This window comes from Dermochelys coriacea, chromosome 2 (genome assembly GCF_009764565.3).
Source record: "Dermochelys coriacea isolate rDerCor1 chromosome 2, rDerCor1.pri.v4, whole genome shotgun sequence".
Classification (NCBI taxonomy): Eukaryota; Metazoa; Chordata; order Testudines; family Dermochelyidae; genus Dermochelys; species Dermochelys coriacea.
The window spans coordinates 246,475,723-246,489,568 of NC_050069.1; the positions used below are offsets into that span (position 1 = coordinate 246,475,723).

The following is a 13,846-nucleotide window of genomic DNA, read 5'->3' on the forward strand; positions in this document are numbered from 1 at the left end:
CGCAGAGGAGCCCCCGAGCCCAGCCTCGCGGCGGGAAATGCCCCGGAGGCCCCCGAAGGGGGAGCGAGGCGACCGGGTTAGGAGTCTCGAGCCTGAGACAAGAGCGCCCCGGGGAGGCCGTGGCGGGGGGGGGGGGGAACCTCGGGCCCCGCCCGGCAGGCCAGGACCGGGGCGTCTCTCCCCGCCGGCGGGAGGCGGAGCCAGGGGCAGCCCGGCGCAGCCGCGCCAATGAGGGCCCGGGGCGGGGCGGGTCTCGGTCGCAGGCAGCGGCAGGCCCGGACACGGCCCGGCCTGGCGCCTCGGTCGGGTTCCTGCGCCGGGGGACGGGCTGAGCCATGTGGGGCCGCTACCCGGCGGCGCGGCGGCGGCTGCTGATGCTGAGCCTCAGCCGGTGAGGAGGGGCCGAGAGGGGGGCGCTGTGCGGCGGGGGACGGCGGTCCTGGGGCCCGATCCCCCATCCACCGGCTCACACGCGTCGCCCGCCCCCAGCATCTCCCCCCCCCCAGACCCCCCGTATCCTCCCCCACATCCCACAGCATTCGTCTCCCCCGACCCCCCCCACTCTCTGTATCCTCCCCCCCCACCATTCCTCTCCCTAGACATCCCCCCTATAGCCTCCCCTGCACCCCACAGCATTCGTCTCCCCCAGACCCCCCCACTCTCTGTATCCTCCCCCCCACCATTCCTCTCCCTAGACATCCCCCCTATATCCTCCCCTGCACCCCACAGCATTCGTCTCCCCCAGACCCCCCCCACTCTCTGTATCCTCCCCCCCACCATTCCTCTCCCTAGACATCCCCCCTATATCCTCCCCCACATCCCACAGCATTCGTCTCCCCCAGACCCCCCCACTCTCTGTATCCTCCCCCCCCCACCATTCCTCTCCCTAGACATCCCCCCTATATCCTCCCCTGCACCCCACAGCATTCGTCTCCCCCAGACCCCCCCACTCTCTGTATCCTCCCCCCCCACCATTCCTCTCCCTAGACATCCCCCCTATAGCCTCCCCTGCACCCCACAGCATTCGTCTCCCCCAGACCCCCCACTCTCTGTATCCTCCCCCCCACCATTCCTCTCCCTAGACATCCCCCCTATAGCCTCCCCTGCACCCCACAGCATTCGTCTCCCCCAGACTCCCCCACTCTCTGTATCCTCCCCCCCCCACCATTCCTCTCCCTAGACATCCCCCCTATATCCTCCCCTGCACCCCACAGCATTCGTCTCCCCCGACCCCCCCCCCTCTCTGTATCCTCCCCCCCACCATTCCTCTCCCTAGACATCCCCCCTATATCCTCCCCTGCACCCCACAGCATTCGTCTCCCCCAGACCCCCCCACTCTCTGTATCCTCCCCCCCCACCATTCCTCTCCCTAGACATCACCCCTATATCCTCCCCTGCACCCCACAGCATTCGTCTCCCCAGACCCCCCCACTCTCTGTATCCTCCCCCCCACACCATTCCTCTCCCTAGACATCCCCCCTATATCCTCCCCCGCATCCCACAGCATTCGTCTCCCCCAGACCCCCCACTCTCTGTATCCTCCCCCCCACCATTCCTCTCCCTAGACATCCCCCCTATATCCTCCCCTGCACCCCACAGCATTCGTCTCCCCCAGACTCCCCCACTCTCTGTATCCTCCCCCCCCACCATTCCTCTCCCTAGACATCCCCCCTATATCCTCCCCTGCACCCCACAGCATTCGTCTCCCCCAGACCCCCCCACTCTCTGTATCCTCCCCCCCACACCATTCCTCTCCCTAGACATCCCCCCTATATCCTCCCCCGCACCCCACAGCATTCGTCTCCCCCAGACCCCCCCACTCTCTGTATCCTCCCCCCCACACCATTCCTCTCCCTAGACATCCCCCCTATATCCTCCCCCACATCCCACAGCATTCGTCTCCCCCGACCCCCCCCCACTCTCTGTATCCTCCCCCCCACCATTCCTCTCCCTAGACATCCCCCCTATATCCTCCCCCACATCCCACAGCATTCGTCTCCCCCAGACCCCCCCACTCTCTGTATCCTCCCCCCCACACCATTCCTCTCCCTAGACATCCCCCCTATATCCTCCCCTGCACCCCACAGCATTCGTCTCCCCCAGACCCCCCCACTCTCTGTATCCTCCCCCCCCACCATTCCTCTCCCTAGACATCCCCCCTATATCCTCCCCTGCACCCCACAGCATTCGTCTCCCCCAGACCCCCCCACTCTCTGTATCCTCCCCCCCACACCATTCCTCTCCCTAGACATCCCCCCTATATCCTCCCCCGCACCCCACAGCATTCGTCTCCCCCAGACCCCCCCACTCTCTGTATCCTCCCCCCCACACCATTCCTCTCCCTAGACATCCCCCCTATATCCTCCCCCACATCCCACAGCATTCGTCTCCCCCAGACCCCCCCACTCTCTGTATCCTCCCCCCCACACCATTCCTCTCCCTAGACATCCCCCCTATATCCTCCCCTGCACCCCACAGCATTCGTCTCCCCCAGACCCCCCACTCTCTGTATCCTCCCCCCCACCATTCCTCTCCCTAGACATCCCCCCTATATCCTCCCCTGCACCCCACAGCATTCGTCTCCCCCAGACCCCCCCACTCTCTGTATCCTCCCCCCCACCATTCCTCTCCCTAGACATCCCCCCTATATCCTCCCCTGCACCCCACAGCATTCGTCTCCCCCAGACCCCCCACTCTCTGTATCCTCCCCCGCACACCATTCCTCTCCCTAGACATCCCCCCTATATCCTCCCCTGCACCCCACAGCATTCGTCTCCCCCGGACACCGCCCAGCCTCCCCACACCCTCTGTATCCCCCCCACACCATTCTTCTCCCTAGACATTCCCCCGACCCCCCACACCCTGTGTATCCTCCCCCCCACACCATTCCTCTCCCTAGACATCCCCCCTTCCCCCAGGCACCCCACACCCTGTGTATCCTCCCGCACCACACCATTCGTCTCCCTAGACATTCCCCCCACACCCCATATGTGCCCCCCACATTCCATAGCATTCATCTCCCCCAAACGTCCTCCAGCCTCCTTACACCTTCTGTATCCTCCCCCCACACCATTCGTCTCCCTAGACATTCCCCTTTCCCCCAGACCCCCTTTATCCTCCCCCACACCCACAGCATTTGTCTCCCTAGACTCCTCCCCACACCCCTTATATCCTCCCCAACACCATTTGACTCCCTATACCTCCTCCCTTCCCCCATCCTCCCCACAACCCTTGTATCCTCCCCCACACCCCACAGCATTTGTCTCCGTAGCCCCCCTTCTCCCAGACCCAACACACACCGTGTATCCTCCCCCCACAGCATTTGTCTCCCCAGACATCTTCCCCCAAGCTCCTGTATCCTTCCCCCATGCCATCCTTCTCCCTAGACATCCCCCCTTCCCCAGCAACCTCCATATCCCCTCTATCCTCACCACATACCCTACAGCATTTGCCCCTCAAGACATCTCCTGCACATCCTCTACTTGCCCCCCAGCTGCCACACCATCCTTCTCCTCACATCACCTCCTTTCCCCTACCCCCCAAATCTTATATATTCCCCCATATTATCCTTTCCTCCAGACATCTCCCCCAGCACACCCCATGTCCTCCTTCTCCCAACCCCACATATTCCCATATCATCCTCTTTCCCACACATCCCCTTTATCCTTCTCCTAGCCCTCCTCCACCTGCCATATCATCCTCCTTCCCGAGCCCTCTATATCCTTCCCCACCACCCCATAGCATCGTTCTCCCCATCCCACCCCCAGTTTATGTGCTTATAGTACCAAACTTCCTGTTATCCCCTACAAATTTTACATTCCCTCGTCCATAAACATCCTAACATGTCATCCTGACCTTTAATATGACCCCCTCACAGTCCCAACTCCTGATAACGCTCACCCTCTTCATTTACACACAGGATCCTTATACCAACATGCACAATTTCACCCCCTGCTGTTAATCTGCTACAGAAATACCTCCCCTAGTGAGGTCATAATCCATTTGACACTGCCTCACAGTCCATAGATCTTAATCACTCTATGGTCCCTCCTTCTAACTGTCCTTCCCAGCTACATTTCTACTATTACCCTGACACACAACCTCTCCCATCCTATTATCCAGAATTTGTTTATTTCCCTGATATTACCCCAGCAAAACTGTTACTTCACTGGAAGTCTTTTACCTTCTATAACTCTGATCAATGTGACATAACCCAATGATGCTGATTGCTGTCCCCAATCCTCACATTACTCCCTTCAAATATTGCATAATTCTGGGCCATGTCTACACTGGAAAAACAGCTACAAAAATTCCTACCGGTTCAGCAAGAAAAGCAGACATAACTAACACAGAGGTAAAAATAGGTCTGGCCTCTGGAGTATTGATTGGACTAGGGCTTTGGTGAACTGGTGGGAATGTTGTTTTTGTTTTGAAATGTTCCAAATATAGACAATACCCTAAAGTTGACACCCACCCTAACCAATGTTTGCCTCTTTTGTTTTAGGCCCCAATCCTGAAATGAGCTCAATATAGGCACATGCTCATTGAAGTCAGTGAAATTTTGTGTGCGTGGGGGAAGGAGAGGCTGCTCATATGAGGCTCCGATCTTGCAATAATTTCAGCTTTATCTTGTAAAATCTTCTAGGTAGGAACGTGGCATTTTTCTGTAGCAGTGGTTCTCAAACTGTGCCCAATGGGCCGCTTGCAACCTAGTCAGCACCCAGCTGCGGCTCAGGTGACATCCTCAGGGCCATGCAGGTAGCATCAGATGCAGCCCACATAACACGCATGCGGCCCACAATGGTAAATAGGTTGGGAATCACTGGTCTATAGAATGCAATATTTGTAATAATACACCCTTTTCCCCACCCCCAAAATTAAGCACAGAAGGGGGATGGGGTACAGAGAAACCTGCTGCTGCAGTTGCATCTTTTTTCAAAAAGAAAATGTTATTTCAGGACTTTGAATCAAAAGTCATGGAGGTGGAAGAGTGGGCCTGCAAATGAAAGAGCACTACAATACAAGATAGGAGAGCAAATCCATGGGTTCACTGTAAACCAGGTACAGTATTGTCTTTTTCTCCATCTCTCTGTGAGCACTTTATAACTGGACAAAATAATTTAGTGTTAGATGTTTCCCTGCAGAAGTTGAGACCAACAGTTAGGGTTGCAGGTTAAATATTTATACATATGCTTTGAGTATCAAATAGAAGCAGATAAAGATTTTTGTCCACAAGAATATTTTAGGCAGTGTTAAAACAAAATGCCTGCTTTAAAAGAAGATACTAATTCTGCTAGAATTTGTGACAAGCAAAACACAGTGATTTGTATGTAAACTTTGGAGAAGAAACTCAAGCCATTGAAAACTATTATATTAAACATTCAATCATCTGTCAGTACTTGTATTTCACTGTGTGTTCTTTTCTATTTGTTTCTGTAAGTTATTACAAAAATATGAACTCTTCTTAGGTCAGGGAGGCATACCCTATTTATTGTAGTGGAAGTAGCAATATTTATATAGCTCTTTTCATCTGACATCCTTTTAAAGGAAGTCTATCATTATCCCCATATTACAGAGGGGAATTTTAGCACCTAGAGTTGGAAGTAAGTTGACCAAAATCAGTGATCTGAGCTGAAGCGAGTAATAGCAACTAGATCCATAGTGCAGTGCCCCTATCTTCTGAGTTTACAATTTATCTTCTTCTTACAATTTATAAAAGTGGCCAGATTGTTTGAAGATTGTTTCCTATACCAGACAAGTATTGTTGGTTTCTAGTTCAGACACAATTTCTGCCCTTCAGGTAATTGTGTTATTTAATTTACTTTTCTTGTATTTATTCACTTGTGATTCAACATGCTATGAAAACTATCTGCTAAAAATAGACCCGTACCACTTATGTTTTATTCACCAACTAAGTTTTATTTACAACTGATCACTAAATTGCATCAATTTCAGGACTTCTTGAGTCCCATTGATATTAATCAGACTTCATTTGGGTGTGAGGGCCAGGACCTATGCATAAATCCAGCTGCAGGATGGGAGCATAAGTGCTTGATCTGGCTCTCAGAAACATGGAGGTACATAAGCACCAAATGGTCTTACCTTCCACGTGCTATAAATGATTTTGTATCTGTCAGTGACAGTGTACATAACAGTGCACCTTTTAGCAAATGGGAACACAATAAAATCCTAGGCTTTTCTACATTACTCCTTAATACTTTGTTTCTTAAAAATATTGGTGACTTTTTTGTAATATATCAAAAAAGAGTTTCAACATAAAACAACGACAAGGAAGGTAAAGCATACTTGCATGTAAAACATAGTGAGATGACTGTTAATCCTTTGAATGTGCCTGACTTTAATATAATATTGAATTATGTGGTGGTGTAATCTTCCCTATGTAATTCTTTGCTTTTGCTTTCCATCATAACCTTAATTTCTTCTAATTCAGTTCTAGTGTTTGATGTGCAACAGAGGCTAGCTGGTTCTTTTCATAGTGTTCTCAAATTTATTTTACCTAGAATTTATCTAAATACTAACATGGAAGTTTTCTTCCAATGTAGGTAACAGCTGTTCCTGAGCTATTCCTAACTGCAGTGAAGCTTAGTCATGAGAGCACAGGAGCCAAATATTTACATGTGGCGCGTGAGGACTCCAATAATCTATTCAGGTATTCATTTTAGTATTAATATTTATAAGGCACCTTCCATATGAAGATCGACCTGAGACCTGCAAATGCTAATACAGCTTCATAATACTCAAACGTTACTAATACTTTCATTTAAGAAGCTCCTAGTTGCAAAATTTTAAAAAATCCTATTTTACCAAAACTGTTGTAAAACTTAATTTCAATTCTGCCTTTTAATTAGTGAAATGAGTTTATTTTTTCAGTAAGGAAAAATTCATACTATCAAATCCATTTCAGAGTGCTTTTTCAATTTCTCTTATGTTGATTGCTTATCTTTGTAAACTAAGTTGGTGCAAGACCGTCTTAAATGGATTTAAGAGCTTCTACGCAAGAGGGTTACGCTGTTTTTAACTTAAAGTGGTACAACTTTCACATGTAGTCAAAGACTTAATTCACACAATTTACCTGTAAGGTTAGTAACAAATATTGCTATAGTCATTATCAAAAGGGGACATACATTTACAATATAGGTGTTAGTTACTGCAGCTGTTTTATCGACAACCTTAGCTACTTAATTTGTCGTCTGAACCGCATATCATGCACTGGAAAAACACCATATCTCATCCAAAAGGTATACGTTCTCCTGGCAAGCCCCCAAAAGTTCTCTGATTGTGAGTTTGGTTTTTTTCCCCTTGAAAGATATGATGTTCCTGCCTCCCAGCAGCACCAGTATTGGAAAACTAGTTTAGTTACTAAACCATGCTGCCTTTCACGTAAGGCTAAACTGCAAAACAAGTAATAGACGTGCTGTCTTTTGGTCACAAACCATTGTGTTGCATTCTTTTATAGTGTACAATTTCGTACCACCCCGTTGGACAGTACTGGTGTTCCACATATCCTTGAACACACCGTGCTTTGTGGTTCTCAGAAGTATCCTTGCAGAGATCCTTTCTTTAAAATGTTAAACAGATCACTGTCCACTTTCATGAATGCATTCACAGGTGAGTTCAAGATAACTAAGAGCATATAATTCAGCGGTTGTCAGTCTGTGAGTCGGGACCCCAAAGTGGGTTGCAATACTGTTTTAATGGGGTCGCTAGGGCTAGATTAGACTTGTGGGGCTGAAGCCCGAGTCCCACCACCTGGGGCTGAAGCTCAAGGGCTTTGGCTCTGCACCCATCTCACCCTCTCTGCCCAGGGCAGTAGGGCTCAGGATTTGGCTTTCTTCCCTCTTTCCCCTCCCACCTGGGGCGGTGGGGCTCGGGCAGGCTCAGGCTTCGCTCCCCCCTCCTGGAGTTGTGTAGTAATTTTTGTTGTCAAAAGGGGGTCGTATAATAGAATATTAGGATTGGAAGGGACCTCAGGAGCTCATCTAGTCCAACCCCCTGCTCAGAGCAGGACCAATCCCCAATTTTTGCCCCAGATCCCTAAATGGCCCTCTCAAGGATTGAACTCACAACCCTGGGTTTAGCAGGCCAATGCTCAAACCACTGACCCTCCACCCCCTGCACCCATTGTGGTGAAATGAAGTTTGAGAACCCTTGGCACATACAATATTAATTATCTTTTACTTTATGATTACGACTTCCTAAATTCCATGTTTGTTTGTTTTGCTATAATTATTTATAAATATTGTTGAACCTTTTTTAATTACATTGACTGGGAGATCTATTGAAAAATATTGAATTTTATAAACAAGCAAGATGGTGCTGATTCATAAAATGTATTTTTTTCATTTGACAAGTATAGATTAGTTTTCATATACACCTCTTCCCCGATATAACGCGACCAGATATAACACAAATTTGAATATTACGCGGTAAAGCAGTGCTCCGGGGGGCGCGGCTGCATGCTCTGGCGCGTTAGCACGTCTAGCTCCGACACGCTGCTCTGAGTGGCGTGTTATGGGTGCCGGCCTGGGGCCGAGGGGTTGGATAAGGGGCAGAGGGTCTCGAGGGGTTCTGAGAGGTCAGTCGGGCGGGAAGTGAGTATTAATAATGGAAATGCTTGAGGCCAAAGCAAGTTCGATATAACGCGGTTTCACCTATAACACGGTAAGATTTTTTTGGCTCCCAAGGACCGCGTTATATTGGGGTAGAGGTGTCCTATTTGGTACTTCATAGTATATAAGTAAATGTTCTGTTAGCATCACTTTTACAAAGCAGCCATCTTAGCAATGAGTTCCTTACTATATAGTATTAGATCTTTGCTGAGGAGTGGGGAGAAACCATCACATTCTACTGAAGTTATTGGGTGTGCAAATTAGCATGCTTCTACTCTGTTTCAGTTAATTATTTAGACAATCAAACTTAAAATAAAAATAGGAAGTGAAATGCACAAAACTTCCTAAAATACTTTGGTCATTAATATTTGACTTTGTTTGTATACAGCCAGTGATTACACACTCTACCCATTTTCAACACAAAATCCAAAGGATTTTCAGAATCTCCTGTCCGTGTATTTGGATGCTGCTTTTTTCCCATGTTTGCGACAACTAGATTTCTGGTAAGACTTGTACAGTTGTGTTTATAAACATTAAAAAATCAAGGACTTGCTTATAATTTTAAAACTTTTTTACAGGCAAGAAGGTTGGAGGCTAGAGCACGAGAATCCAACTGATCCTCAGACACCACTAGTCTTCAAAGGAATTGTTTTTAATGAAATGAAAGGGGCATTTGTAAGTTCTGGCTTTTATTATCAACACTATAAAAGAGCATTGTGAATATTTAAAATAGTTGAGATTGCAGATTAACAATTTCATAGTTTCATTGAGTTTGAATAGCTCCATTCTCCCCACTATTAACCTTCTACACTCAATAGTAATTCTGAAGATAGATTGAATAAGATTTATTTTGAAGGATAGTCTGTTGAAAAGCTTATTATTTAAATAAATGTAGTATTTAAGTAGCGAATCTTGCTGTTGTCCTATCTTTTGAGCAAAGGTTGGAATTATAATGTTGCAGCAATAGGCCATTAGTGATCTGATTAAAGTGACAACAACTTTTATTAAAAATTGTTGTATTAAAGTCAATGGAACTGGTGGACTACATGCTTGTGTAAGAATTACTGTTATGAGTAAGGCCTATAAGATCCTGTCTTACTGTTAAATATTTTTAATCTTAAAATTTCTTCCGATGGCTTGCTAAAATGTATCTTTTTTTCCCTTAAGACAGACAATGAGAGGTTATTCTCACAACACCTACAGAATAAACTCCTTCCTGATCACACTTATGCTGTAATATCTGGTGGAGACCCATTAAGTATTCCTGACCTTACATGGGAACAGCTTAAACAGTTCCATGCCACTCATTATCATCCAAGCAATGCTAGGTACTTTAAATTGTTGTTGCTGACGACTTAAGTGATATACTGGTTAACCGTGTGTGTGTGTGTTTACCTGTCTCTCTCGCAATAAAGCAGGTATTTACTTAATATTCGTGTTTACTAAGTAAGGCATGAGGAAAAATGTTACAGCCCCAAGAAAGGATAAATGGGTATAGGGTTTTTTTAATATTTTTATTTTTTTTTAAATTTTGTCACTCATTCAAATCCAGCCCATGTTGGAAGTCACAGAAAGATGTTACAATCTGATGGCTCTTCAGTGGCTTGTGTGACATGAGGTAATGGTATTGGATTCCTACTGGTAGGTGTTGACGTTCGTAGGTGGTGTCAGCCATTAACTGTTGGTATATTTGGCAAGGCCTGGCTAGAAGCTAATAATTCACTTGACATGGAGACTGAAAGGTGATTCCTTCCAATAGAATTGAGGGGTATTAGTGGGGAAACTTGTATTGCTTCTCCCTTTTCTGAACCAATTCTGTGGATAAATAGAAATTCAGCTTAGAGGGCTGTCAATCGAGCATCTTTCATGAGAAATTGATTAAGCTATTGCAATGCTGACCTCCCAGCTGCATCCCCCTGTTTTGTTTCTCTCTTCATCCTGCTTTTTCTAATATGTCTAAATATAGATCTTGATAATCCAATATGCTCACATAGGCAGCTTCTAGAGCCACTGTGAATCAATAATGCTCCTTGCAAGTGCAAGGGTCTGCCTCAGTGGAGCCAATTGCAAAATTTTTAACCTCATTGAGGCAAGGATTGTGTGATCTTATTTGTATTGCAAGCAGCTAAATAACCTTGCTTCTCTTCTTTTAAAAAAAAAAAAAAGTGTTTTGGGAATTAGGCTGCTGGGATTAGGTTGTTTGGACACACAGCTTTTCCCCCCCAAGAGTACTGTATGATTGTCCTACAAACTAACTGCTGACTTTTAGTGCTCTTGACTTCAGTGCATGAAACTGATTGGAAAATAGCATGGAGTCTTCAGCTCTGAATAACTTTCTGATTAGTGTGTACTAGTTTTATTTCTGCAGCAGAATTTTTGGTGACATTTTTGACAGGTTTGTGGGCCAGGAAGACGCATTCATTTCTGCATATAACTCGCTAAAAGATGCATGAAATTCAGACTTCATTGCTATTGTATTATGCATGCAGACTAAAAAATTAAATCCTAATCTTACATTTAAAATGCAGGTTCTTCACTTATGGTAACTTCCCATTGGAGCAGCATTTGAAACAAATTCATGAAGAAGCGCTGACTAAGTTTCATAGAATTGAACCAAATACCGCCATCCCAGTACAGCAACTCTGGGATAAGCCTGTAAGTAAAATAAATATATAATCAGCCTTTGTGTTGCACTACTTTAAATATTGAGTCTGCTCTGCAATGCTATTCAACTTACTGTTTTGTTTTTATAGAACACTTGCTCATATTGTTTGGTTATAAAAGTGTTAAGTTTTTGGGCCTTATGATAAATTTAAATAATTGACTTCTAGGATCTGTATACTGTTGTATTTAGGGTCTCAATGATCTCTCAGTGTTTGAAGACTGCCACACTGTATTCACTTACTAGAGAATTATCCATCTAGCAATTGACACAGAATGTTGGGAGTTAGGAGATGTGGGCTTTATTCCTAGCTCTGCCAGAAACTTGCTCTGTTCTCTGGACCAATTCCTGCTTTAATTTGCACCCAGGGTTAAATGGGATGGAAGTTAGGGCAGGATTTGTTTGGCCCTTTCTTTCTTAATTTCCCACTTATAATGGAGACACTACCTACCTCACGTGGATGATAACAAGCAAGGATGATGTATTCATGAATTTACAAGTTAACTCATTAACGTTTATAAAGTGCATTAAAATCCTCAGAAGGAAGATGCTATAGAAACACAAATTATCCTTTATTATTAACTTCTGTTCAAGTTTAATGTTTTAAATCATTTTACTGCCTCTAGTTACTTATTTATTGTACTTGACAGAGAGAGCATCATGTGAAATGTGGCTCAGATTCATTTGCTGCAGACCCTACAAAGCAGACAACTATCAGTGTCAGCTTCCTGTTGACAGAGTAAGTGTATTGAAAATGAAATTTCAACAGAAGAATCATGCTTATTCCTTTAAATCAGGAACTTACTAAGAGTTTATTTCACCATGAGCATAATCAGAATTGTTTACTATAAGGATTCTCAAATCTGTTTCATAGTGTGGGTCACCTCGCATCCCATCATGTCTGCGTGGTTCTCCCTTTTCCAATTAAATAACATCCCTGTGACAATTACATCAATTTCTTATGTAGAGCAATTAATATTAAGAAAGCAATAATGTATTTTTAACTGTCTTCCACTTTAGCAGGTGGAAATAAAGAGCCAATACCATATATTCTGTGGACCAGTGTTAAGGGACCAATGGTTCACTGTATGCTAATTAGTTGCATCTAGGCAAACTTATTAAATGTGATGGGGCTGCCCAGATGTACCTCAGGGCCTAATTCAACCAGTAAAACCTTTTGACTCGCAATGATGTAGCAGGTGGAAAGAACCCAGTTTGACTCTAGGAGCCCAAGCTGCGTGTGCACAACTGTCAGTGACTTTAAAAAACAAAACAAAAAACCTCTGCTCTCCCCGCCCCTCACCCCACACTTCCCAGCCCATACCCTGTAGTTTGATACCAACAATAACTTAAATATAATACATAATACCCCACAATGCCATTTTAAAGAACACCATGCTGTAACACTGATTTTTTTTTTTAACTTTTTTTTTTTTACTTAGCATTACAGATACTTTTGAAACTTTCACGCTTAACCTGTTGTCTTCCCTGTTGGTTGGTGGACCTAATTCTCCCTTCTACAAAGCCTTACTTGAGGCCAATCTTGGTACAGACTTTTCTCCTGATGTTGGGTAAGTGTCGCAATTTACTTTGCATCACCTTTTAATGACTATAACTCCTGTAACATTAATATGGCTCTTGTTATAAAATTCCTTCCTTTTTTGAAAAATAAATCGAAGGATAGGTGGGGAGAAAGCTAACTCTTATTATAATTTGCATGCTATTTTTATACAAGAATCTTCTGTTGTATTTCACTCTTTTTTTCCATAGTGGAACAGTGAAGTATCTTCAAGTGTAAATTATGACCTTGAAAGATACACAAATAATTTTATTTCTGACTTATATTGATTTAATGGAGTTGAGAATAAGGCCCGTAATTCACAATCCATGTTGCTATTTTACTGTTACCAATTACTTGCATACAATGTTTAAACAGTTGTTTTCAAATGTATGCTTGTTTCTATACACTGGAGCAAGTGGATTGAAACCCTGTGGCAGTCTCTCACATGTCAAAGTATTTATTTTCAATATCCAAAACTATTTTATCTTGAAATTTTAAGTGTTTTAGGATTACTTTGGAAAAGTCAGTAAATTAATCTTTGGTAGGCTTTTATTTACTTATGGTGCTTTTTTTTTTCTGATTGATTTAGTGTATTATGAAGACTGTCACAAACACATCTTTATTGGTGTAATGAAATACCATCAGATTTTCATAGTACAATAACTAAGTTATCTTGCATTTCCAAAAGTCTCTTGTAGACCTAGAACATTGTACAGATGTTGTTTTGTAATATATTGAACAGAGAAATGGGACTCTGTATGAGTAAAGATACCCATGTGTATAACTGCTGGTAGAATCATTTCTGAGTACTTAATGTTTTAAATAATTACACTTCATTCCAATTAAAATGACAGTATTTGTACCTACTAGGTTAATGTGCAACCTCTTGGCAAGAAACTCATTGGTAACTTCCAATTTAGCTTATATGTATTTCTCAGTGCAACGTTAAGAAGCAGCATAGTCTACTCCCCAGAGCATTCTGTGCCAAAAAAA

General features: G+C 44.6%; 1 protein-coding gene across 3 annotated transcripts in view; it reads left to right on the top strand.

The window, feature by feature from the left end:
- The first annotated feature begins 234 nt into the window (after positions 1 to 234).
- Positions 235 to 13,846, top strand: part of PITRM1 (pitrilysin metallopeptidase 1) — a 47,387-nt gene continuing 33,775 nt past the window's right edge. For 2 of the 3 annotated variants that reach the window (XM_038389210.2, XM_043509582.1), the window contains exons 1-10: positions 235 to 391; positions 4,959 to 5,061; positions 6,564 to 6,670; positions 7,478 to 7,629; positions 9,019 to 9,133; positions 9,209 to 9,305; positions 9,798 to 9,958; positions 11,159 to 11,285; positions 11,943 to 12,031; positions 12,735 to 12,863. In XM_038389210.2, the coding sequence (XP_038245138.1) occupies positions 336 to 391; positions 4,959 to 5,061; positions 6,564 to 6,670; positions 7,478 to 7,629; positions 9,019 to 9,133; positions 9,209 to 9,305; positions 9,798 to 9,958; positions 11,159 to 11,285; positions 11,943 to 12,031; positions 12,735 to 12,863 (1,136 nt within the window). In that variant the 5' untranslated portion in view covers positions 235 to 335. Of the gene's footprint in view, positions 392 to 4,504; positions 4,646 to 4,958; positions 5,062 to 6,563; positions 6,671 to 7,477; positions 7,630 to 9,018; positions 9,134 to 9,208; positions 9,306 to 9,797; positions 9,959 to 11,158; positions 11,286 to 11,942; positions 12,032 to 12,734; positions 12,864 to 13,846 lie in introns of all 3 variants that reach the window. The other variant, XM_043509581.1, reaches the window with a different exon arrangement.